The sequence below is a fragment of the Actinia tenebrosa genome, unplaced genomic scaffold, assembly GCF_029948245.1.
Source record: "Actinia tenebrosa isolate PJP-AT-01 unplaced genomic scaffold, QUT_ActTen_1.0 PGA_scaffold1__47_contigs__length_23844297, whole genome shotgun sequence".
NCBI classification, from domain to species: domain Eukaryota; kingdom Metazoa; phylum Cnidaria; class Anthozoa; order Actiniaria; family Actiniidae; genus Actinia; species Actinia tenebrosa.
Genome location: NW_028292578.1, coordinates 17,034,045 through 17,061,187, shown reverse-complemented (window position 1 = coordinate 17,061,187; position 27,143 = coordinate 17,034,045). Strand labels below are relative to the sequence as shown.

Below are 27,143 nucleotides of genomic sequence, written 5' to 3'. Positions count from 1 at the left end.
AATAAGCCTGCAAATATTTCACTTCGCTTTTCAACAATCGACAGCACTTTTGTCACTAAGCAGGTAAAGAAAATGCCTGACAAGAAAGGAACTGGACTCGATGAAATAAGTGTTAAATTGCTTAAAGCTTCTCTTCCAATCATTGCAGAACCACTAACCAGCGTCATTAACACCTCTATAAGGTCTGGAATATTTCCATCTCAATTCAAGCATGCTAAAGAATGCCCCATCTATAAGAAAGGAGACATCAATGACCGAAACAACTACAGGCCTATAGCTGTGCTACCAAATAATATCCAACATCATGGAAAGACATCTCCATGACGAACTGACATCGTACCTTAACGAATATAACCTACTATGCGATAATCAATCTGGTTTTAGATCCAAGCATTCCTGTGAAACTCTGTTGGTGAAACTAACAGATACCTTTCTTGTAAACATGGACAAGGGATGCATCAACTCTGCAGCAATAATAGATCTCAGCAAGGCGTTCGACATGATACACCACCAACTTCTGCTGAACAAATTGGAGTGCTACAACATTGAAAATACTTCCATGAACCTACTACGTTCCTTTCTCGACAAAAGACATCAGACTGTCATTTTCAAAGGAAAACGTTCAAAAGAACGCACGCAACAGGCCATCGGTATCCCACAAGGCTCGATACTCTCTCCACTACTGTTCACAATTTACATGAACGACCTAACACTCTATATTCATAACAGTAACATAGACATGTGTGCGGATGATATTACTTTATATGCTACACATAAAATACAAAGGAAATTGAAACACAGCTGAACAATGACCTAAAGACACTAAAAACCTGGATAGAAGAAAACCAATTAATCATCAATAAGGATAAAACTGAAATGATGCCTATCTGCACCAGACCAAAGACAAAAGACGGCAAACAAATATCCCTTATTTATTGACTCATCTCAAATCAAGCAAACTGAATGCCATAAACTACTAGGTCTACACATAATAATAATAATAATAATAATATTTATTTATACACGATAAGTTATATACAGCGTAGCTGATGTGGTTGTGTTCTAATCCTAGGTCCTAAGCTATACTAAATCTAACCTGGAAAGTACACATCAGTCACATCATCGGTAAAATCAACAGCAGACTGGCACTCCTGGCGTCCGTCCGTATATTCAAGACCTCGGGCACAGTTTTTCCCTATCCGTACCTCCTGGCCGGTAAATAACATACATATCTTCGCTCGCCATGTAATATCCTCTATATTTTTAATAACAAATGACTGTAGACTTTTATGAAACAACTTTAGATTAACGTAAACTATTATCCTGTATTATATGGACTGTACCTTGCAAAAAGCATTGTGGATATTTTGAAGAGTGTAGCAAAAGTTTTAGCAATATTGTATAAATCTAGCGTTCGATAATATCAAACTCATGGCAGTTGACAACCCAGTCTGCATCATCATCAGGATCAGTAGCACCATTACTCAAGGTTCTTTCAGTGTAAGTCACATGACCTTTAGCATCAATCAGGATTATTGTGTTTGTTCTACAAATCAGTACAATCATATATCATCCATTATGTCATCATAAAAATCATTTGAGTGGGGGGGGGGGGGGGGGGGGGGGAATGGATCTAAGTTTTGATTGACTTAGATTGAAAAACATTGTTAATAATTTTACTAGCCTGTGTCATGCAAGATACACAAGCCACATAATGACTATATTTTTACATTGATATTTTGTTTTCTCAATAACCATTTTCAGTTTGGGAATAATGTTTTCCCATTGCAGACCACATGTCATTCTCTAGAGTAATATTTCTTTGTTTGGTGGTTGCATATGGAAAGATTTAACAAATTTCGATGGTTTAACATGGAATGTCCTTTTATTTACGTACAAAAAAAACACCACACACAAATTTTGAAAGAAAAACGGTTTTGAGCGAGAGTGATTTGTAATATGTCCTCTTATTTATACCATTGCTCTCGACCAATCAGAAAGCAATAAAATTTACAATTGTAAAAACACGAATATAAATATGGATACAACTGAAACAAAGAATCTTATTTTCATGGGAACGACAAGTGGTATAAAATAGGAAACTATTACACCTATGCAAGCAAGCTGAAATGTTCAATAATTTAATGGAAATATATAAAACCAAAAAAAATAAAGAAAAGACACAATTTTAAGATAAGGAACCTATCTTTTGGTCTATCATCCTGATCTCTCTTCCCACTGAGATCAAGACCTCCACTAAGATAGGTAATTAGGTAATAGTCTTCATAGTTCATTAATATTGAATACTGACCTTGTTCCATAACTTTGTCCATCAAATTTAACAAATATTGCCCTGCAGGCATCTTTGTAGGCATCAGAGAGCAGCTCATCCTGTGGGCCAGTGTAACAGCTGTCATCTTCATTGGGAAAATGCCTTGAAATAAAAAAAATATTGTAAACGTTTTAAACAAGTTTACTGTGTAGATCAAGCAGCTATGGAACTTTTCACTCTTATTGCTTACAGGTCATGGATTACTGATGCATAATGAAACCCCAGTGGGATAAAGTTGAGTGATAAGCATCCTAGCCCTCTCCTTTGGGGAATTAGATTAGCTACTCACTAATGTTATCACAACTTATTGGTACAGCTCATTGGGGTAAAATTGTCACTCTATGACAATTTGACCCCATGAGCTGTACCAATACAACACATTTATAACCTTCAGATTAATAATACTAATAATAATAATGGGAGATAATAATGTGAGGTTCTTATATAGCACATTTATACAACCTCTCAATGTGCTTAACATTTATGACCAGTGGAGGACTTTATGGGCTGCATATTAAGGTGCAATTAGCAGCCGTGCAGCTTACAATCATGAGTGATTTGTTAGTACATTAGTGTTATGCCTCCAGACAGGGATAGGCTGTTGAACCATGAGACAATCCCCTAGACTTACATGAATAATTCAACAGGTTTTTTTATGTCCCCCATTTACTATAGGTTAGGAACGGTTGGGAGACAGGGCCTACGGTTTGAAGTCCTTGTCTGAGAAGACTTGAAGGTCTAACCATTTGCAGATATTATTACAAACCACACCTTCTCCTCAGTTATTTTAAGATCCTGATATTCAAGACTTACAAACTAACCTTCTTCTCTCATTCAACAATCCCATTAAACCATCAATCAAATCCCTTTTATTTGCTGAATTCTTTGATATTATTTCTTCAAATTTTTCTCTTCCATAAACGACTTTTGGCCAAGGAAAATTTAATGTTCTATTGGAAAGTACATGAATGCCAGGTGTAAGGAGTTTTATCACTTTTCCTTCTGTGTTGCAGTAATATCCAAATTTTGACTCATTCTCAAGAGACAGCTTGCCCAGAATCAAGTTAAAGCCATTGTATTGATGTCCATTAGATGACAATTCAGTCAAATACTCCTCACATGTCTGGTCTCCAGTCAAATAGTCGGTAACCAGGAACCCTCTCCCTTTCATGTCTTGTGAAATGAACTCATCTGATTGCCTGTAATTAGTCAAGGCACCAAATTTACCACATTTTGTAATTCCAAGCCACGTGCCATCTTCTTTCCCGGGGACCAAGTCAATGCCTATAAAAAAGATATAGCAGTTTACTTGTAAGTGTTATGCACCAGTCATTAAATGAGTTGCCAGATAGGACTCATCTAAGAAGGTGCTTATCTCTGGATTTAATACATTAATACCCAACCTTTATGAAGTAAAGTACATGGTACATAATTTTACCTGCAATGACATTTGAATTCTTTTCCCAAAACTTTGCTACTTCAGTTGGTCTCTCATAATACTCATCTCTATTTGAAGCAATGATCAACTTGTAGCCATCTGGGCCAGGATTGTCATTATAACTCAAGAAGACAATACACATGTTTACTTCTTGGACTGGGGTGATATCTATTGCTAAAAACTGAGGGGGAAATGTGTTATTGATCAGTCAAAGCAACCAAAATCACAAAAAGTAGGATTTTTATCCAATTAAGACTTGAGTTCAACTGAGAGGTTACCAGTATGACAAATGATCAATGGAAAAAATATGGCAAGGAAGTACTTAACTTACACCAAGATATTCTGTTTTTAGAGAATTCATAATATATGACAAAAAACCTTTTTAACTATAGACATTACATGCCTATAGTGAAGAGGACAAAGTACAAGTTACAAATTCTTCGGGTGCACGTCACGTCATAGTTGCCATGTTGTTTGATGACAAAGCATTCATCAGCTTCTCTTGTTACATCAACCAACATGGCGGCTGTTACATTGTTATTTATATCTCAAGGGAATTTGCATCCCAACAATGCATGAAAGAATTCTCTTTTTTTTATAAGTCAACAGTCAATAGCGTTTATTTGATTCTGTTTTGACACTCTAATTTAATAACAATAAACCTGTCTTTTAAAATAATGCAGTACATTTAAAATTTATCGTTATTTTTTTGGGAAGTCTAAAGACACATAAGCTTTACATATGTAAGCCTGCAAATATTGCACGCATATCTGGATGCGGGGTTCAGTTAATTTCCAAAAGCACAACTTTACTTTGTAATATTTAACTTTCAGAGGAAGCAATTAACGAAAGATTTTTAAAAATGTGCAAACTAAAAAACCAAAGCTTCAAAAAAACGCCTACAAACGCAATCAAAATCAACTGTGAAGCTGATGACTGCATTACAAAAAAATAAGCAGTCAAACCCACCTTGAAAACCTGCTTATCCTTGCATGCGATCACATATTACTGTTATCACAAGGTTTAACCCTTAAAAGCAAATGGAATTCCTACAGATTTTTAACAAAGATGAAGAGAAAAGTGAAAGAAAATGGAAAGGATAAATTTTGAAAATTTCCAAATGACAGTAATCGCCAGGCGTCATCGTGTACGAGAGGTCCTGAGCACTAATCCCATCAAAAACGAGGCTAGCTGTGGTAAACATGGCCGACATAACATCGACAATCTACCTTGAAAAAACCTCACAATTCTAAGCTTTAAAATGGACGAAGACCTCGAATCTTCCTCGACACCTCTTCCCGAAGGTTATTTCTATTTGATATGAAAAATTCAGCACGTTTTAGGCTTTGGTTGGGGAGTAGGAATTTAATGAAATTGTGTTTTTTATCTGCAGACGTGGATAACCTGAAGGCCATCGTCTTGGAATTAAGGAAGAAGGAAAAACAACTCTTACAAGAAAAACAACAAGCCGAGAATGATTTTGGCAAGAAGAGAGCCATGCTCAAGGACATATTTATCTCCAAAGAGGGTACGTTTTTTTGGAAACCATTTATAGGGGAAAGCGTAACACTCCCCCTTGTGCTCTATAGTATGATATTTAAAGTCGATTCATTCGTGGAAACTTTAGACTTGCATAACGTTTTCTTTGCTTCAACCTAGATAATTAGGTCTTATAAATTTAAAATATCGATATTTATTCACGACATTTAATAAAATAAACTCAAAAACTTTCAAACTAGCATGACATTGCCCCATCACTTCCTCATACATCAAATTACAGCCAAGGAAGAATATTTTTGTTGTCAAAATGGCTTTAAGCAATTTATTTCAAAGCTTTATATACAAGTTTATACGAATTAAGTCAGACTTTGTATATTTTAGCTCAATTTATTCCAAACTTTCAATATTAATTTTATTAATGTATTTAATTAAGAATACTTATTATAAGACCTTGCGTAAATCCAGAAGAGACTGGAATGCAATAATGCAATTTGAGCTTGATCTAATTGGCCAGTAACTGGTTCATACTTTTTTAATAGTATTAAAGTTTAGGTATAGAAGATTAAGTGCTTTCATTGGGATACAAATCTTTGAGTTTTGATGAAATGTTCCTAGATAGTCCTAAATTCAATCAAGGGTGGCATTGGTTGTTGCGCAAGACATGACCACCATGTTGGTTGACACGATGAAAGATATCAAACCCAAGTCTTTTGTCAAAGTCAACTGAAATGGCATTAATAGCTATAAATGCACACCAGCAATTGCTTGGTTTCACTTTACGCCATTTCCTGTTTCATGTGGAATGTTCATTAACTGAATCACGAGTTTTCTGGTTGACAACACATGGTGGTCAGTATTTGACCACCATCTGGAGCAGATAATAAGATTCAAGGATTTTTCAATTATTGAAACCCAGCAATAGTGGTAGTGTACTCACCTCTGGGGTCTCTGGTTGGATTCCTGAACTCAGCATAACATTTAGATAAAGTTTATTGGGTTTCTTCCTTTAATTGATGGATTTTCTCCAGATTCTCCAGTTTTTGTCACTCTGTAATCTCAGCTTGCTAAATTCCAGTTGATTGGTAAGCTAGCAGTACATATTGCTAAGACCAAGGAAAACCAGAGAGGGGGGTACTCTTGCCCGTTTAGGGTAGAGATGTGCTGCTGAGCCCTCTAAACCCTGACCCTGTTCCAGAGTAAAAATCGCTGAAATTCATACCCTGTTCCAGAGCAAGGACACTGAAAACCCTGTTCCAGAGAGGAGAGAGCGTGATTTCAAATACCCTGTTCCAGAGCGAGTGTGATTTCATATACCCTGTTCCAGAGCAGAATCGTTGAAAACCATACCCTGTTTGGCAGCATGCACCTGTATAGCAAATATAGGGGAGTACCCCCTCCCCGGGGGACTTAGGAAAGCCAGAGAACCCTGGAATAAACCTCAAATTATGGGAGAGTCCAAACAAACTGTGCATACATTTGTTGCCAAAATTAGGGATTGAACCCAAGATTTAGAGGTAAGATGTCATGGCAACATGGGCCCTATGGCACCCCTTGAATAAATAAATGATGAGTGAATAATATCTAGAATTCCTACTAAAATGGGTGTGACTGATAATATTTTACCAACAGAGGAGCTGGAAGCCTTACAAAAAAGATTTGATGAAGTTGTTAACGAATGTGAGACTTTGCGCACTGCTACATCAGTACTGGAGAGTGCACAGTCGGAGGAAATCAGCTCTCTCACTTCTAAGTATCAAGAAGAAATCGCATCTTTACAGCATATCATGAGAGGTTTGTACAGCATGGCATGACAGTTTAGCTCATTATAGTACAGTACATCACAATACAGTGCAGTATAGCACAGTAGAGCAGTACACACAATACTGTCAGTTCAGTAGATGGCCAGCTCAGTAATATAGTACAGTAGTTAGAGTTGTAATCTAGGGTTATACATAGTCTGTATAGCAGCTTCCAGAAGTGCCTTCACATGCTTTCAGTTAGACCCCATTGAGCTGCACCACTGCTGTACTTGTGGTGGTGATTAGTGATAACAAGTTTTAGCAAGTTTAAGATATTATAATAGTACAGTACAATTAAGCACAGTAGAGTAAAGTAGAGTAAAGTAAAGTGCAGTTAAGCTCAGAGTACAGTACAGTTTAGTACAGTGCTATTATATATATATGCAGTAAAGTACCAGTTCAGAGGAATCTTTCGTTTTGACAAAGAATCTAGTAATCTTGAGATCTTGTCTAGCAAACGAGAGGTGAGTGGTTCGAGTCCCGCCAGAACCCAACTGAGGCAGATTTTTTAATCTGCTTATACACTCGATGTAGCACGAGCATACACTTAACATATAAATCTTTACCGAGTGACAAAAACACATTTCATAAATCTAGTAACCTTTCTTAACCTTTTTTTCTGACAATGCAGAAGCAGTCAAGGAAGCACGAGACACCACTGCCCAACAGTTTGAACTCGAGCGACATTCTCTTATATCTGCTAACCAAAAATTAGAAGCTCAGTTAAAGGATTTGCATGCAAAGTTGGGCCACGATGGAAAGAATACAGGAGTAATGTCTGCCATGACTGATGCAGTAGCAGGGGTAGTAAGAAGAAGTACTTCTCTTACATCAACTAGTCATAAGGAAAAAGAACCTGTTTCTATGGAGGAAGGCATGAAAAAGGTTTGTTGCCATCATCAGTATTGTCACCATCCCTTGAGTATTATTCCCAACTTCTAAATTCCAATTCTATTTTAGGAGATATTCTTGATAGAGTTTAACTCTTATATCTCCTTTTACACTATAATGCAAATAAATTGGTTATAGTTATTAATTTAGTGTGTCTTATAGATTTTTAAGACCATTTTTTCCAGAATATTTTGGATTGAAGTTGGCATTTTTATCCCTTATACTAAATCTACAGGGATTCATTTTCAATTAGTGGAAACACTAGATTCTTGTAAGTAATAGTATTGCGTTAACCTTATCCCTAGGTTCAAGAAGATGCTGAAGGCTGGAAAACAATTGTCAAGGCATTAGAAGAGGTTAGAATAAAAGAGAGTGGCATGTCAGATGAGTGGCATTGATTGATTGATTGACTGAGTGGATGAATTAATGAATGAGTATAAGAATAAACCAACAAATAAACAATTTTCTTGTTGTAGGAAAATTCTTTTTTAAAGTCAAAGTTAAGATCGACAGAGGAAAAGTTACAGGGTGCGGAAAAACCTACTATGGACAAGGAATCAAGTGTAAGTCTGGATGAACTACAAGAAAAGGCAAGTGTTTATTCCTCAAAATACTCTAGTTTCCACTTCTATATTGCTCAAGATTAGCCTAAACTTTGTGTCTAATATTCAAGTGTTTCATTGAAGGTTTATCAAAGTTCAAAATGTTTGTATTGTTGAAGTTGTGCATCATTTTACATTAGGATTTGTGAATACTTTGATGTGACCCTTGAAATGGGGCTAACCCTGAGTAAATGAGTCTGTAATCAAGGAACACAGTGGTATTGTACAAATTCAAAAATGTTTTAAATTATAATTGAAAAACAAATTTACAAATTATTGGTGCAGTGTTGATTTGCCTATTGCAACCATGGCCATGCCCTATCCAAGCATTGGTTCATTTTGATTGGTCAAGCTTTGGCCTCGCGCTGTGATTGGCTGAATTAATGTTCCTAATTCCAGCTCCTTAAAAAAGATTTATTTCATTTCTGTGAAAATTATTACTCTTTGAATTGTTTATGGCCAAAAGATCCATTATACCTTCCTTTCTCTTCTCTTTCTCCTACCATTTTCCATCCCACTTTCCATTCCTATTTTTCATCTACTTTCATTCCCACTGTTACAATGAAAGCTTATTAGCATTATGTTGTTTTACTGGTATGTGTAGGTCAAAGATTTAAATCTATACTTGGAATGTGAACGCGCATCTAGAACAGATCTTGAGATATATGTATCTGTTCTCAACACACAGAAAGGTAAAAAGATTCCACACAAAATATTCATGAATGGGTAAAGGTTCTCCCATTTCAGACCACATGTCACTCATGACATGTATCATTTCTTTGTTTAACAGTTGCACATGAGAAGACACATGAATATGAATACAACTCAAACAAAGAACCTTATTCTCAAGAGAATGACACATGTTCTGAAATAGAGAAAGATAAACCACAAATGCAACAAGTCTATGTGTTCCGTTGTTTTTATCATCATTTAAAACATTCTTGTTCTAGGTGTCCTACAAGACGACTCTGACAAATTAAGAAAAGAACTTCATAATGGTACTGTATGACTATCTACCTTGCTATTTTTAACCTCTTCATGCATACCAGGGGGAGAGTAGCAGAAACATGTATTACCACTCTTTTCATTGCTATGCGCTGATCAAGACAACAGTTGAGACAGGGAAATTGGGCAATACACTTCCGTCAATCAAATAAATTGTTGGGTACCTTTATATTCTCTTATTGGTGGCAATGTATTGCCCTATTTCCCTGTTGCAACTGTTGTCTTGATCAGCACGTAGCAGTGAAAAGAGATGTAATACATGTTTTAAGTAGGTGTGGTGCATAATGTTTCCATTCCAAAACCTTCCCTTTCCCTTTGTTGTTGTTGTTATTTGTTTTTAGTGGTGACGATAAATAAATAAATCAATTCCTATCATTTATTATGTGTTCAGTTTGTAAACTTCTTGAGCAAGAGAAAACAGCACATCGTGAACTGAAGCAAACCTGGCAAATGGCAAACGATCAGTTCCTGGAGAATCAACAGATGCTGAACGCCAAGATGACGTTGATGTGGAATGTCATGACCAACGAACAAAAACAGAAGGTCAGAGAAGAACGACAAAAGTTATTAACCACACGACCTCAGGCTGGTGAACTGGTAGACCTGACTACGCCACCTCTTACTCCTGTTTCGCCTGTAGAGGTGGGTTAAGTGTAGAATTATTTGTAGGCTGTGGGGGGGGGGGGGGTCAAATACTGACCTCCCCCTTGCTCCTTACCCTCCCCCATCTCCCCCTCATCCCCCTTGCCCAAGCACGGGCACTGGTGATTGTACACGGACCAGTATTTTTAGTGTTTAGTGGTAGTACACTTGCTGCTCATCTCTGGAGCCTCCAGTTGGATTCCAGGAATCGGCTTCACATGTGGGTACAGTATGTTGGGTCTCTCCCTTGATTCGAGGGTCTTTCTCCGGGTTCTCTTGTTTTTCCTCCCTCCGCAAAACCTAACATGCTTAATTCCAATTTTATCTGTGTTAGCCGTTCAGCCCATGGATAGTTTCAGAGTTTGATAAAATTGAAAGAAATATGTAACGCGACTTGAAACTGTGAGCAACCCTTATATTGAACATGGCACAACAGTTTTATAATTTAATATCGCCTTATTTTGATTCCTCCTCATAGAAAGCCATTGATGTCGCTCTAACGATACCTGATTCAGGGTCTCACCTCTCCGATATCTCCACTTTATCCTGTACTAATTCCATCACGTCCATCGCGTCCGACAAGGAAGAAAGCAACGACGAAGACGAAGACGGTGATAACAAACATAAGGGTCAAAGACAACGGTCACATTCAGACTCGGGTTCTTTGGAAGGTGGGTACTGATATACACCGATATTCAGTTGTATGCTCTAATAAATAATAATAATAATTAATAATAATTATTAATTATTTCTCCCTGATAATGTATGTACCTCGATGAGTTTCCGTATTAGTGAAAAACTCTGTGCCGTATCGCAACCGTACCGTAACCGTAACTATGCATTGTGATTGGATATTTCACACGAAAACAGTAAGAAGCCATTTCAATGTTAGAGCAGTTTTTGTACGAGTGGGCGACACGGCAAATTCCAGATTCGTAGCGATAACTACGCGCTGTGATTGGACGAATTAATGGACGACATTGAGAAGTACGGTATGTTTCCTGCTCGTAAGAGGCCATTCTTATGGGAAGCCATTTCAGTGTTGTACACGATTCAAGAAATTTTGCATAAAATGGCAGGGATTTTGTATTTAAAAATTGTAAGAAACAATGCAGAAAGAGCTTAGTAAAAGGTTGTCAGGGAAAACCCCGACCTCTAGTGCCAGTTTTTCACACGGCCATCCAAAGGGTCTATTTACACGTTGTGGCAGGTACCTGCAATATTGAACTGACCGCGACAAAATATTCCACACTTCCTACGAATAACTCACTACAAACCCATGTTGTTTATCATCAATAAATCATAAATGATCGATAGCCGGGATTTGTTGTGCTATACGATACTTATGAAAATAGGGTCTCCGAGTAGTGAAGAACCGGAAATAAAATTGTACGAAACTTAAATTTTACTTCCGGGATAACCTGTTGATACCGGAAAACAAATTTAATGTTAAAGACTCTCATTTAGATATAAGTGAAATCAATCATGTTGCTTTGTATTATAATATTTTTACGAATATAGAAATTACAATTTTGGATTAGAAATTGTACCATTATTTTGTCAATGTTTTTGGCATTTATTTAGACAATTATATCACCGATAAAACAAGGAAATATTATTTAGACAAACATCTAAATTTATCAATGATATTCTGGACGAGGACTCGGATATTTCGAAGATTTGAAAAGATTTGAACACCAGAGAAGAGAGGAAAGGCCTTATTTTAGGACCTTGAGCAACGGGAAGCCAAAGAAAAAAAGTAGTTTTACTGCTGTAAACTTGGAACTGATTGAGTTTAGATTTTATTTCGAGTTTTCTTGAGACAACTCTCAGAACACTGAGATCCTAGTTCAGCGATATTTGTGGTTTTGGGAATTCTCTCGTGGACTCCATCATGACGGATGTTCTCGCGTGGTATCTCCAGAGAACCATCTTCCTTTCATCCAAATCATTCATTAAAGACTGTAATTCCTCTGTTTGTGCAGTTAATGACATCGACGTCTCGAGAGCCAAGTCCGCAGAAAACCTCACTCCTCTCCCCTTGGGCGTGCAGGACAAAGCTGAAGCGGAAGCCATCAGGCATAGTCCCTTACTGGACTTGGAACCAAGACCGCGCACGCCCAGTAAAGGAAAGATTGATTGGCGAGTTTTCCAGGAAGAGGTTAGTGGTCAAAGTTTTGATTCTTCAAGGTATTTTGTTTTGGCACTAGAATTTTAATGAAGTCTTCTGTATGTACGCCAGTGGGCTTCGCCGGTCGCTTGCCGCGCGCGCTCTGAAAATTCCAGCAGGTTACAATAAAGGTCGAGTGTTGGTAAGTCTAACACTTTGGTTGAAAACTTTGATCACTTTGTGGGACAGTTCCATGTAAAATGACACAGAAAAGGAAAAAAAATTCTCCTTCTATTTGGAGCATTGAAGTAGAATGCGCACCTCTGTTGAACGACCAGCCAACCTTTATAAAGCGACCACGCAATATAGTTTAGAAGTTCAATACGTATGAAAAAATTAAAGCATTTGAAGTAGTTATACAGGGATATTCCGGTTTAATATGTAATGTAATAATGCAGAAAATACTAGGAAACAAAATCTTTTTCTTTTCTTCAATTCTCATTTATTCCGTTATTCATTCATTCCCATTACTTCTTACTTCATTGCGTATGAAAAAATTAAAGCATTTGAGGCTCTGAGTTAAACATTTAGGATATTGCGGTCTAACATGATTGTAGTTATTGCAGAAAATACTAGGCGAAAACACAACCTTTTTCTAGCTTCTTCCTTTCTTCTTATTTATTTATTTGATCATTCATTTAAATTCATTCGTTGTGTATATCTTCTATAATCAGGTCAAAGTGTTACATGAAAGCGAAACGAACAGATCGTGTGTCATGTGCAGTAACTACGAGAAACAGTTACAGAAGGTGGAAGCTGAAAGACAAAAACTTAAAAACCTCTCTTCTAATCTGCAAATAGCTCTAGAGCACGAAAAAGTAAGTAAAGCCATTCTGCTCCATAATTTAACTCGTCTTTAACAAGCAACAAGGGTTTTTCTCCGGGTACTCCGGGTTTCTTCCCTTCGCTAAAGGTCAACTTCTGAGTGGAAGGGGTGGATAGCGTGAAGTGTGTCGACTTACATTGATGAACTTGACGGCCTGGTTGTACGAAGGGTGGATAGCGCCATCTGACGGATAAATCCTTATCCATTGTTTAAAGTGATTCTGTTATCCAATAAATTTATGGGACAGCGCTATCCACCCTGCCTACAACGGGCGCTACTTGTGACGGGAGCTAGAAACACCACGCTGGTTACAATCACGAGGACATTATGTAAGTATTTTATTTTTTTATATATTTTATCATGACTTGATAATGATTTTTTCCAGAAAGCGTTATTCGAAGAACAGAAGCTGCGCAGTCGTCTAGAGCTGAGTGTGGGTCACGCGGGTCAGGACGCGCAGACACAAATCAACGAACAGGCCGACATGTTGAGTAAACTAGATAAGATACTAGTGGACGTACAAAGAAATTATGCTGCTACAAGAAAAGAAGCCTCTGCGCAAATAGTAAGTGATTATTAACCCTTTAGGAATCGAGGGTGGCGTAGCGAAAGTACATTCTCCTCTCACCTCTGGGGTCTCTTGTTTCTTTCCTAAACTCAGCATTGCATGTGAGTGGAGTTTGTGAGGTCTTCCCCAGGTTTCGAGGGTTTTTCTCCGGGTTCTCCGGTCTTCGTTACTCCGCAAAACCTAAAAGGCTAAATCCCAATTTTGTGAGCTAGCCGCATGCGCACTAATCCAGAACTGGAATTCCTTTTAATCACAGATGAAACAAAAAGAGAACTGGGACGAGTAAAGATAAAAGTGAACCCACTTTTCTCAATTTTAATACACTCGCGTGCGCGTGGGCCCGCTTTATTTTTAAGGCTTTTCTTTTGTTCACTATTCATGCCCGGCATTGAGAAAAGTGGGTCCAGTTCTAGTCTCCCTTGTAGCCGTTTTTAGTCTCGCTCCATTCCCCTACGGTTCACTTCTCTTGGACCGTAGGGGAATGGACCGAGACAAAAACGAGGTAGACTTGTCCAGTTCTGGACTAGCCCTTTCTTGACTTAGATCAGCCCAGAGAATAATTTAGAATTGGATTTAAATTGATGTTTTGAATGCGCCACATTTTATGGCAGGACATTTTATTTCGATGCGTGCTAGTATTATAACGCTATTGATTTTCGTCTACAATTTCTAGGAAAAACTAACTGTATCAAGAGACGAATTAAGGGAAGAGGTAAGCGAATAAATATTTATTGCTATGGTACTATCTCCTGAAATCTGTTTTAATTTATTTTTAATTTAAATCGTTTGCACATTTAATTTTTAATTCTTAACTTCGAATTCTAGTATTTTCCCAAAAGTACGATCCCTGATGATACTTGTCCGTAAATTTGTTTTAATAGTTAAATCGTCTACGGTCCGAGTATATTGCCTTGCAGGACTCCGCACTTCAACAACTCAGCCAGGTAAATAAGTATATTTGATTACTGACAACATACAGTAAATATTGCATGACGCTTACCTCGCATGCGGTCGCTGTCTCTGTCACTATCAGAAAGCTCAGACACTACACCGTCATGGTCACGGCGCAACACGTTCTTACCGTGGGTTTTTCACAGTCAAACGAAATCTGGTTCATTATTAATTAAATTACAAATAAGTAGTATAAACATTCTCTCGTACCCAGAGCCTGCGTTTCTTCTGGCCTGCGGCGAGATTGACGCACAGACATTTATTTAATATGCTGTTTTTATTTCTCTGTGCTGTGGCAACAGATGGACTCAGACGCGCGAGTAACAGAAATGAAAGAACAGCTGATGCAAATCCGATCTGCAAGTGAAGGAACAGAGGAAAAATTACGGAGTGAGGTATGGAAAAGGAGTAGACCCGACGCCTTGCAAACTGATTCTTTTGTGCTCGGTTGCGCTTCTCTTGATGTTAACTGATTATTATTCGTTTCGATTTGATGCATGTTTGTAGATTGCATTCTTGAAAGACCGAGCGATAGCTGAACAAATGAATAAAGACAGCATGGAGGAGATGTTCCAGGCTGATGTAGAAGGCTACAAAATAGAAATAGGTTTGTTCACACCCTGCGACAAATATCGATATGATACAAACCATTATTGCTTGGAGCAGATTTCGTGGTATTGAACAGCACTACTTTGCTGTCACGCCAGTAACATCGTGTATAACGCTAGTCTCGTATCGTAAGGATCCTTTCTTTCTTTTTAGGTAAACTGGCTGAAGATTTTAAAAAAGAAAGAAAAGAAAAAGAAGAGGTGGGATTTTCTTATTTATTTATTTCGTTCCATTACCAGTGCGCTCGCGCTTGTGTCAAGCGCGATTAACAACCGCGAGTATCAATCGACTCTGCAATATTTATGCAATATTTAGCATTAAATATGATGTTTGATGTGGCGCTTTTACATAACCTTTCCTATCTAATCCTTGATTTGGTTATCGTAGATGGAGACAAAATTACAACAATCAGATCAAATGCTACGAAATATTGAAGCCAAGTCTAAAACAGTTATCATTGCCCTTAGAGGACAACTAGAGGAAGCTAGCGAGGAAAAGGTACCCAAAGATCATTCAAAGACTTTCTCATAACTGCTGTTTAAAGATTTGTTTTCATTTCAGAATTTCGTAAGAGAAGTAATTCTAGAATGATTATTATTTTACTTATAGAAAAAACTGGAGGTTGAAATGAACAGAATGAGAAATCAATTTCAGTCGTTGACTTCTCAGCTGAATGAAAGCGAAACTGTTCAAAGAGACTTCGTCAAGTTATCACAATCGTTACAGGTAAGGTACAACCATTGATAGCAATGATACCAAGGGCGGATCCGGGGGGGGGGGGGGGGGGGGGGCTGAAGCCCCCCCTTCAGCAGAAAAAAAACAAACAAAACAAAACTGAAGAATTAGATGCTTTTTTTATCGTTTTCCGTTGTGTTGACGGAAGAAACTCAATTAGCCCTCCCCCCTAAACTCAATTAGATCCCCCCTAAAATTTTGGCTGGATCCGCCCTTGGATACAGTTACTGCAGGCGCGCACGTTAGAAATGGAAGGGGATTCCCTTTTGGGCGCTGCTTATAACTGAGATCATTATAGTGAGGAGATTCCCTTAAGGATACTATAGCAGAAGGGGATTCCCTTCTAGTCAATACACGTGAAATACTAGGTCAGTTTGTAAAGAGTAAGAGGATTCCCTTGAAGGCTCTACAGGTTGAGGAGATTCCCTTACGGATACTATAGCAGAAGGGGATTCCCTTCTAGTCAATACACGTGAAATACTAGGTCAGTTAGTAAAGAGTAAGAGGATTCCCTTGAAGGAGATTGCCTTATGGACGCTGGCGGTAACCAAGATATTGATCTCTAAAGTAAGGAGATTCCCTTAAGTATACTATAGCGGAATTAAGATAATTGAGGGGGTTGCGTAAATCCCCCCCAAAAAATATCGCGCAACCTCTCCTTTCAGTAAAGAAATATCGAACAAACACACATAAAAATAATAAAAAATGCGTCCAGGGGTTGTCGCAAAAAATATATTCCTGCAACCCCAACCCCTCACCCCCCCCCCCCCCCCCTTCCCCAATTATTTAATGGTCAATCCCTTAAAGTATCGTGATTGTCATTGATCATGTCGCTTGTGTTTTAGATGCAAATAGCGAAAATACAGGAATCAGAAGAGGACGTTCGCTGGGAACACAAGGATGATGTACATCAATGTCACAAATGTAAAAAACCATTAGCAAACAATAAAGATAAGGTAAGTCACCTCTGATTTATTTCTTTTTTCTAATTCCGATTTAGCCTTCGATGCTTTATTAGCTAACCTTGCTTCCATCGCTGTTGTCTAAGCTAGGGACGAGGGATCTCTTTCCAAAGTCCCTAACAAGGTATTGAAGACTCGGACACAAACCTAAAATGCCTAAAAATAATGGAGAACTTAGTGACAGAATGAATCGATTGGCGAAAAGCTGGTCCGAGTCTAAGAGAGAGGGCCATCGGAAAATGGAAAAAATAGGATTGGTGGGACGCTTGGGTCACTTGGGTCCAAGGATAGGTCGGAATAGAAGTGACAGAGTAGTCGGAGGAAGCGGAGATTCATTCATAAGTTTAACATGTTTTTGGGTCCTCTTACAGGCACACTGTCATCACTGTGGCAAGATCTTTTGCGAAGCATGTCGATCCAAAACCATCAATTCATCCGTCACGCGACGAGCTCACCAAGTCTGTGATTTATGTCACGCCATCTTAAGTAAAGACCCAAAAGCTTTGGTAAACGACATTAGCGATGGTGATAGGTAATATGGAACGGTATAGGCATAAATTCATTTTCTAATTGGTTTTTATTCTAATTACGTCTGATTACGTCATAGCAATATACTAACGTACTCGACAGGGTCAAAATTAGAATCAAGGTATAAAATGACCACCAATATCAAAATCCGTTGTCATGGAAATAGTCGTTCCAAAACGTGAATCATTTAGCCTTGAGAAATTCATATTAACTTACTATTCATACCGACTAGTTCTCCACTTCTTCAAGAGATTCTTCCGGCCTTTTAAAAATAACGGTGCACGGCACGGTCACGGAAGGGAATGTCATAACATGCAAGATATTACTGCTCGTGCAATCAAAATGCTGGGATACTTCATGGTCATGGCACGGCACGTCCGTATCATATGTAACGGTATCCTTCGTATAATTTAGGGCGCAGTTTCCCACACCACTGTCATTTTAACTGTCAACTTGATCTCTGCCTATCAACATACTTTCAACTTGCTAAACGTACGTTATGGACGTACCGTAGCGTGACGGGACCGAACATTTGATTGCTTGAGCAGTTAATTCGCGTGCTGTGTTTGGTCCAAAGAATGTTAACTCCTTGACGGTGCCGTGACGTTTGACGCTGTTCCAAAATTTATTCTGCGATCGAAACATCATGCGTAATGTTTTCCCATTTCAGAGTATGTGTCATTCCCTAGAGTATTGCGAGACTCGTGAATATAGTAAACTCAAACAAAGAATCTTATTCTCAAGGGAATGACACGTGGTCTGACATGGGACAAAACATTATGGCCAAGATGAAGAAGTCAATTATGGTCATGATTTGGTGGTGGTAACTAGCTTAACCATGACAATTGACCCTTTAGCTTCGTTGTTTGTTGTGCACATTTCAGACCATGTGATGCCACTCTCGGGAGTTGATTCTTTCATGTGTAAATACCTCAACATGTTGGTCATAAAAGAACAATTCTCAAGAGAATGTCACGTGATCTGAAATGGGAAGAGGTGGGTTTGACTTCTAAAACGACTGTGCTACTTCAAAAAATCAATATATACTCGTACATGACGCATCATTTGACAGGAGTGATGAATACTTGTATGTCTACTCCCATTGTTTTATTAAGAAAATCTGGGGGAAAACCTGCATAAAATACATACGTTGTACCCTGGACGGTTTTTCAAAGGAAAACGAAAGATCCAATCCACTGTTTGTTCATCATAGGCCATGTGTCACTTCCTTTAGAACATGACTCTTTGTTTTAGTCTTTATTAAATATGGGTGAAAAGCAAACGAATCAACTTATTTTGGAATGGTACAAAGAAATAATAATCAAGAGAATGCCATGTGGTTTCAAGAAAACAGTGGATTGGGTCTTACTAAGCCAAAAAAGATCCAGATTGAAAGCCCACTTCCTGAGATATGCTCCATTCTCACACACAAATGTTTCAGTACGAGGCTACGTGCTCAATTGAATTTATTCTTTTCTCTCGCACGAATATCTGCACATTTTGCACTTAGCCTCACATTGAAACCTTTGTGCGTGACTAGCCTAAGCTGTTATCTTGCTTACATCGACTAAAAATAGATCTTAAATAGAAGAGAACTATGCTGATAAACAGATTTGAAATGAGCATTTCATATTTTGAATAATGAATTTCCAACTAAATTTCTTATCTTTTCAATATACAGCTTCAAATTGTTTTTATTTTGTCAAAGGGAAACATATTGAAGGTATCATGTGGTCATGATTTTGAAATAATACCACTTATAATTGTAAATATACCTAATGGATTTAGAATAAAAATAAACTGTCCAAAATACAATGTTATGATGTTGGATATCTTAGCATGCTGTCAGCCGTGACTTTAATGTATCGACATCGCTAGAACAACTGTAAGTCAAAGACTTAGATACTCAACTCACAGATTAAAATGGAATAGAGTGCAAACAATTAATCCGTGAAACACTAATTACTAAATAGTACAAAATAGTGCTAATTAAACAATAGAAAACAATGGAATTTGCATGAAATTGTGCTATTTAGTATTACTAAAGTTTCACGGTTATATTGTTTGCACTCTAGTCACTTTACAGCAGACACAGAGTTTGCATGTTTATGGAAATTGCAGAAACAGTTTCTCGTGCCATCAAAGGTAGCTGTTCCTTTTCATCGAAGCATAACAAACGGTGACCTTGCAATGATAGATTTTTTTAAAAATACCTTGGACAAAATTTGATGTCTCTATCATTTAAAGCTCACTGTCATCTCCACTTCCATGCAAAGGAACAGCTACCTTTCAAGATGGGAAGGGAACTGTGAAGGAGACTATTGAGCGAGTTTTGCAAATATGGAGGAGAACCAGACAAACCAGTCAAGTAACATGTAAAAGGGCCACCGGGCTGAAATTAGCAGCCAACTCGGCAGCCAACTCAATATTTCGAAATATTGCCTCGAATGCTATAAATTATGAATGGTATATCCAAAGAAAAGCTTTTTATAAAAATTTTAAAAGTCACAACTATCAAAATAATATTAATATCTTTAATATATTACTTATTAAGTTTTAAACCTGGGTCTTTCTCTCTGTCACACACTGAATAAACTCAAAAAAGAAAAAAAAAACACATCACAGCATTTATTAATGAAAAAACCTTTCAACTAACAATGTCCAATACAGAAATCTCTAACGAAGTTAATTATTAACATTTGCAATTGCAACTGTGACATTTATAAACAAACAAAATTACGAAACTCAAAGAACTCGTAATAATCGAGCTTTGTAGATGTAGTAGCAGACACCTTTACTGTGACTATCGAGCTTTGTAGATGGAGTAGCAGACACCTTTACTGTGACTATCGAGCCTTGTAGATGGAGTAGCAGACACCTTTACTGTGACTATCGTGCTTTGTAGATGGAGTAGTAACCATGGTTACTGTGACTATCGAGCCTTGTAGATGGAGTAGTAACCATGGTTACTGTGACTATCGAGCTTTGTAGATGGACTAGCAGACACCTTTACTGTGACTATCGAGCCTTGTTGATGGACTAGCAGACACCTTTACTGTGACTATCGAGCCTTGTAGATGGAGTAGTAACCATGGTTACTGTGACTATCGAGCTTTGTAGATGGACAAACGGCCATCGTTACTGTGACTATCGAGCCTTGTAGATGGACAAACGGCCATCGTTACTGTGACAATCGAGCTTTGTAGATGGAGTAGTGGACACCTTTACTGTGACAATCGAGCTTTGTAGATGGACTAGCAGACACCTTTACTGTGGTAATCGAGCTTTGTAGATGGGCTAGCAGACATGGTAACAGTGACAATCGAGCTTTGTAGATGTACTAGCAGCCATCGTTACTATGACAATCGAGCTTTGTAGATGGACTAGCAGACACCTTTACTGTGACTATCGAGCCTTGTAGATGGAGTAGTAACCATGGTTACTGTGACTATCGAGCTTTGTAGATGGACTAGCAGACACCTTTACTGTGACAATCGATCTTTGTAGATGGAGTAGTTACCATGGTTACTGTGACTATCGAGCTTTGTAGATGGACAAACGGCCATGGTAACAGTGACAATCGAGCTTTGTAGATGGACTAGCAGCCATCGTTACTATGACAATCGAGCTTTGTAGATGGACTAGCAGACACCTTTACTGTGACTATCAAGCCTTGTAGATGGACAAACGGCCATCGTTACTGTGACTATCGAGCTTTGTAGATGGAGTAGTAACCATGTTAACAGTGACAATCGAGCTTTGTAGATGGACTAGCAGACACCTTTACTGTGACTATCGAGCCTTGTAGATGGACAAACGGCCATCGTTACTGTGACTATCGAGCTTTGTATACGTAGATGGACTAGCAGCCATGTTAACAGTGACAATCGAGCTTTGTAGATGGACTATCAGCCACTTATCTCTTTTCTGTAAAGAAAGCTGTGACGGTCACGTTTTTTGTGTATGGGTTTAATTTGGCTGTTTAATAACTTTTCTTGGTTTTCCTTTTCTTCTTGATTGCTTTTGTGTTGTTGCTGGGTAAATGGTTTCATTAGATTTAATTATGTTAATGTCGATGGTAGAGGTGTGCAGTTCCCGTTTAGTTTCAGGGGTTTGGTCGTACGCTATAGCTGAAGCTTCCTCGTAAGTGCAGTTTTCTCTATCGGTGATAAGTTTAATGATGATTTCAGGAAAAAGTACTTTTGATATGTATTGCGGAGTGCAAAAGTTGTATCTTACGTTTGAAGTTTGCAGACGTTTGGCTAATTCTTGCAGCAAGTCATCCAAAGAGTTTTCCTCGAAGTAGGTTATTCCTGGAAATGTGTAATTTGTTTCAAGCCGTTCTTTGTGCGATGATTTTAGGTATATAAGATGCCTTTGCTGGCATTTGTCCGGTGATTCTTTAGAAGTCGGTGTGTTTATAATCTCTAATGCAAACGGGATGATGTTTTGGATTGTTTGTTCTACCTCTTTTATTTGGATTCGGGAAAATTTCCACTCACGGACAACTGCTGATATTCTGTACGCAATAGAGGTTGAGTAGGTTGTTGACGTTATGATGCAGGTGTTTGTACAAATGATATCTCCAAAGCTACTTTCCACTTCGCAAAAGTATGATCCATCGCTGCTTTGATCAACAGTAAAGACTAGCTTATTGCTGGTTTCTTCAAGTGTGATGATCTCTCCTTCTGACGTTTCCTTCTTCCAAGTGTACCTTAGAAAAGCATCATCTTTTGCAATAAAGCGGAGAGTACATTTAGAGCCACGTTCGCACTGTTTTCGTTTGGGTAAGTCAATGTCAATTGTCAGTTTTTCGCAAAAGTTACGGTCATGTTTAATACCGCCTTGTAAAATATCATCCATGATTGATGCTCGATGAACGGCTTCAAAGGATGATCCAAGAATTTTGTTTCGAACAAATTTTAAACAAAAAACACCACAGCTAACGGCATCGTCTTGCTTTGGGTGGTGATTATCCATTGAAATATTCAAATCGTCAAAAAAATTACAATATCCCCTTACTATTGCAATCGCAGATAGATAACATTTAATCATTTTAGCTTCCAGCAGACATTCTTGAAAATCGCCATTATGCAAAGGATCGTACAGTGTGATCTTTTTGACATTGACATCCACAGCTGCAATAGCCCAATGTCTATAACGGATGGATCTGTGTATAGGGAACACGATGTGATCAACGCTTGTCAGGTCGACTTTCTTAAAGTGTGAATGACAGAGATTTAAGAGGTCTTGCGTTGTCTTTGGACTTGTTGGAGAATGGGAAAAAACTGACCTAAGCTGCGAAAAAAAATTGGTATCATAAACAACACATTCTTTAATTTCCAAAAGCAACGCTTGTTTGATCAAACATAGGTATGCCAAGATAATAGTGTCATTGAGTTCTCCAGGGTTGTCCGGTAATACATATGTGTTATTTAAAGGAGGATGTTCTAAGGTTTTCAAATCCCGTCCGTATATTTTAAGCGATTTCACTGTCCCAACGATTTCATTTTTTTTGGTAATATCCAGTGCGTCATAGGGTGAAATATACTTGTGTTCTTGCTGTTTTTCATTTTCAGCTGTACGTGCGTCGTCAATACTTGTATCGTGAACTTCAATCTTGTGTTTGTTGTCGTTTTGCGCTCCGTCTTCGCTTTGTATGTTGTTTACACTGTCGAAACCACTTTTATTGTGAGAGAATTCACTTTTGAAATCGGTATACTTGCTCGCGTCCTCGATCTCCGCTGAGTGTACAGTGTTTTTGTCTTTTTCTCCATCAACTCTAACATAAAACAGCATGTATACTTCTCTTGTGACTATTCTTTTAGACAAGTATGCAAGGTTTTTATGTTCGACCTTTTCGTCATCAAAAAGTACTACAGTATCATTGTCAGGGAAAATTTGTAGGGCAACATAATGACCTGAACTCAACGCCTGTCCTTTGTGGAGTATTACAGCTGCTAATATGTATTCAGTGGGTGGAGAGCCCTCGTGCTTCAACTGTGATACATCGATTGTGATGTCCAATGTCAATGGAGAATGATCTTTAGTATTTGCGGTGACATCATTACGTTTTAGTACACAGACAAAGTTCTGGGGGCAGGTTTTTAAAAAACCCTGTCGTGTTTGACAAGTCTTTTGACGACAAGTCCCACATTCTAATTTGTTGTCATCGATAAGAACTTCTTCCTTGAAATATTCAAGGAGGCAGTCCTTTACTGAAGATGTCATTCCGTTTCTGGGGAGCTCCACAGCAAGTGAATGAAATGAATCCTCTTCACTCTCTCTTGAATTTCCACAAGTGCAACAGGAATTCTTGTATTGCACTGCGCCCCAAAACGTAGAAAAAAAAGGAATGGGTGTTCCACCAAGGTCGAAAGAGCAGATTTCCATAATTTTGGAGAAAGCTTCATGAACATCGTGTTGCTTACCAATCTTCAGACCCTTTTTGTGTAATTGCTTGAGTAAATCAGTGGGATTAAATGGCCTTGTATAATCTGCACTTTCCTTAAGTCTTGTAAAAAATCATGGCAAGGTAATTGAACATCATTGGAAATAGTGGTTTTGCGTCCTCTGTTGTAATATCACCTAAAGTGGTAACTGAGAAAGATTGCAACAAAGCGTTCAACCAACAGTTGTTGTGTTTGTTTTTCATTCCTATCGAAAAAATAGGACAACTTGGGCTGGTAGATGGTGGCGTTCTTTTTCCTTTTGGCATTCTGGATTCGAGAGAACCAGTAGTTATGTCATTCATATCATAGCTATCTTTTTCCTCGACAGTGAGTCGCTTCCACTTTTTAGAAGCTATTTTAGAGACTGCTGGGAGATCTTTACCTTTGTTTGAAAATGATTTAAAATTCTTGGTCAAATAATTTGAGTACGCTGAAGATTGTTTTTTTATTGGTTTCATAGTTGTTGTCGTTGACTTGTTTGAATTTCTAGAAGTGTTCTTGGTTAAATTTACTTTTGAGTTGACTGGGGTTTTTGGCATTGCGTTGGAAGGTGGCTGCTGGAACTGTCCACGGCGCTTATCTGGAGATGACGATCGTTTGACCTTTTTGTTCCATTGCTCGGTTGATCCAGAATAGAGATCGAGATCATCACAGCACATTTCTTTTCTTTTTCGCTTCAATTGCATGACAGCCCGTTTTTGTATTGTGTCGCCATATAAACGGCACCTAGCTTGAATAAACATTTTTTGAAGAGACACAAATTCATCGACGCGGAGATGGTGTTTTCCATTGAAGTCGTCTGTTTTCATTAACTTCATGTAGTTTTCGATCGTACCTTGGGTTGTTACTTCTTTTGAATTTTTTTTAGATTGGAATCTTGATTTTGAAATTTTACGGAGGAAAAAATTACTCCACAAAGGTGCAATTGGGAGAAGACGCTTTAAGTATTCCATGAACTCTGGTGAATAGCATCGGTTTTCGTCTTTTCCCATGACAAGCGTACTGGAACGTTCTTCCATGCTGTGAGTTATCTCAAACAGCTTCTTTGCAAATGGACCTTTAGCATCAGGTTTTGTAAAAGACTCGTCCATGTTAGCACAGTCGTCTGTGCATTTGTGTTCTATCTGAGGTTCCTCTTTGTTTAATTTCTCAATTTTTTGTTGAATTCGTGTATATGCTTTTTGAACTTGGGGACAGTTGTGGGAGGTCAGAAAGAGAAGGGATATGTCTTCAAGAATTTGTTGGAACTCGTCAAATGTACAGGCATTAACAAGAAGAGATATTGAGTACAGCAAGAAAGAATACCAACGTTTGCTGTTAGTTTTACATATTTTTTTGCAGATGGTACTTGCGTTGTGCATCAAATGGCTACAACAGATATGAGGTGTCATTAAGGTAAAATCCTTCTCACTTCCTTTGCTGTGAACTATTCGCCAAGCTCGCTCGAGGTACGATAGCACAGTTTCTTTATTAAATTCCTGGAGGCATGCTAGTAGTATGGCTTTTCCCTGATCACTGACTATTTGCATTGGCGTTCGAACATTGTTGTGACCAAACAAAAGCCCCTCAGCGTACCTAAAGGATGGCAAGAAGTGTTGAATAGTGGGCACGTTGTGACGGCTCGTTATCAATTCTGCAACTGGTAAAGGTGGTTTTCCGGCAACAGGGCTGGGAACGACCAACGTGTAGTACAAAACTCGATTGTCATCCCAATTGGATATGATGGTACCTGTAGCGTCAAGAAATGCCACCATGTTGCGGCAGGTGTCGTGCCAAAGGCGAATCTGTCCTTCGGTCCAAAGATGAACGACAAGTGGAGAGGCAGCTATATATTGCACATATCCCTTTATTTTAAGCGAAGAAAATCCTTCTTCGTTCATGAATGCTTTGTGCATTGAGTCCAATGACACAATGGCATTGTCGTTCAGTCTCAACGAACGCCTAGCTTCACTAGCAATTTGCTGAACAACATTGACACTTGTACCTGCACCTGACCAATTACCAGCACTAAATGACGAACTCTCAATGTTGTCTACTTTTTCATTGTGAGCAGTGGAGGGTTTTTCAGATGTTTTTTTAAAATGTTGAACCATTTCTTGCCTTGTTTCGCCGGTGATGGGACGAGCCTTTCTAATGCTCAGGTCGTGCTTCACATCGCCGTTAAAAGCAATATGCAAAATACGTTGCCTCTCTTCACTGCATAACATGAAAACTTTAAATTGGAGAGGGCAGGTTTTGAAAGCACAGCGGCCACTTGCAATAAATGAATAACTGGCAGTGCTCTGTCGACTAGAAAATCGCTTAGCTTTGTGCCCTTTAAATACAAAAGGGCAGTACGGGTTGAGTTTGTTCAGATATTTGTAAACGACATCAGTCCATCCTTTAGCCAGATGCGTTCGGCGAGAACGAGATGGTTTGATCTTATCCCAATCAAATGATTCCATAACGGATGTGGAGTTATTGGGTACCGATGCAGTGAAAAACACCCTGTCTGTTGTAGCAATAGAACGAGTAAGTCTTGAAACAGTCTCTACTGTGATGTCGTCCTTCATAAGAAAATAAAAAGTTATTATCAGAAACGTGGTCTAAAGAAAGGGTACCTTTAAAAATTAACTACCGCTAATGTGTTGTGTTTTTGCACTTTCACGGCCTTTTAACAACAAATATTTCACAAATATTCGAAATATTGTGCACGCGTAAGCAATCAAATGCTTTGGAGTACATTAACTGTCACTTACATCTATTAGAATTAAGCAATAGAAAACTTTTTCCGTGTTTACATAGCCTGATAGCAACACGAGGGGAGGTTGGGAGAATTCGAGACAGTTATACAAACCCGAGACGTAGTCGAGGGTTTGCATAACTGTCGAGAATTCTCCCAACCCCCCGAGTGTTGCTATCAGGCTATGTAAACAGAGAGAAAAAAGTTTTCTATTGCTTTTATAAAATAAATACTAAGGGAAAACATTACCACTTGCAAGAAAATAAATCTTTATTTGAATTTGATTCCCATATCAAAATACAAATTCTCCATACATCACGAACTTCGATCGTTAGCCAATCAAATTTTGTGTAATAAACGCCAAGGAGGCAAATGTGAAGCAAGAAAAAATCGCTAGCTATTTTAAACATT

At 38.3% G+C, this 27,143-nt stretch overlaps 2 protein-coding genes across 2 annotated transcripts; one reads left to right on the top strand and one right to left on the bottom strand.

The window, feature by feature from the left end:
• Nucleotides 1-916: 916 nt before the first annotated feature.
• Nucleotides 917-4,896, bottom strand: LOC116288886 (transport and Golgi organization 2 homolog). The gene is made up of 5 exons (XM_031695751.2): nucleotides 4,740-4,896; nucleotides 3,771-3,951; nucleotides 3,154-3,616; nucleotides 2,312-2,434; nucleotides 917-1,546 (listed from the first exon to the last, which is right to left on the bottom strand). Exons 2-5 carry the CDS (start codon nucleotides 3,910-3,912, stop codon nucleotides 1,408-1,410), a joined length of 867 nt encoding a protein of 288 aa, XP_031551611.2. The 5' UTR covers nucleotides 3,913-3,951; nucleotides 4,740-4,896; the 3' UTR covers nucleotides 917-1,407.
• Nucleotides 4,897-4,966: 70 nt separating this feature from the next.
• Nucleotides 4,967-19,373, top strand: LOC116288885 (rab GTPase-binding effector protein 1). The gene is made up of 22 exons (XM_031695750.1): nucleotides 4,967-5,074; nucleotides 5,164-5,298; nucleotides 6,900-7,061; nucleotides 7,701-7,954; nucleotides 8,266-8,316; nucleotides 8,437-8,550; nucleotides 9,167-9,254; nucleotides 9,513-9,560; nucleotides 9,959-10,209; nucleotides 10,688-10,880; nucleotides 12,195-12,370; nucleotides 13,054-13,197; nucleotides 13,591-13,770; nucleotides 14,447-14,485; nucleotides 14,655-14,717; nucleotides 15,027-15,119; nucleotides 15,232-15,331; nucleotides 15,487-15,533; nucleotides 15,721-15,831; nucleotides 15,943-16,059; nucleotides 16,914-17,024; nucleotides 17,402-19,373. Exons 1-22 carry the CDS (start codon nucleotides 5,032-5,034, stop codon nucleotides 17,564-17,566), a joined length of 2,685 nt encoding a protein of 894 aa, XP_031551610.1. The 5' UTR covers nucleotides 4,967-5,031; the 3' UTR covers nucleotides 17,567-19,373.
• The last annotated feature ends 7,770 nt before the right edge of the window (nucleotides 19,374-27,143 follow it).

Excerpts from the sequence above, each read along its gene's own strand:
- LOC116288886 (XM_031695751.2), bottom strand. The coding sequence starts at position 3,912 with ATGTGTATTGTCTTCTTGAGTTATAATGACAATCCTGGCCCAGATGGC. Across the intron at positions 2,435-3,153 it reads TTGTTGAATGAGAGAAGAAG|GCATTTTCCCAATGAAGATG; the intron begins GTTAGTTTGTAA and ends TTTTATTTCAAG. Across the intron at positions 1,547-2,311 it reads GGACAAAGTTATGGAACAAG|AACAAACACAATAATCCTGA; the intron begins GTCAGTATTCAA and ends ACTGATTTGTAG.
- LOC116288885 (XM_031695750.1), top strand. The coding sequence starts at position 5,032 with ATGGACGAAGACCTCGAATCTTCCTCGACACCTCTTCCCGAAG. Across the intron at positions 13,771-14,446 it reads AAGAAGCCTCTGCGCAAATA|GAAAAACTAACTGTATCAAG; the intron begins GTAAGTGATTAT and ends TACAATTTCTAG. Across the intron at positions 15,332-15,486 it reads AGGCTACAAAATAGAAATAG|GTAAACTGGCTGAAGATTTT; the intron begins GTTTGTTCACAC and ends CTTTCTTTTTAG.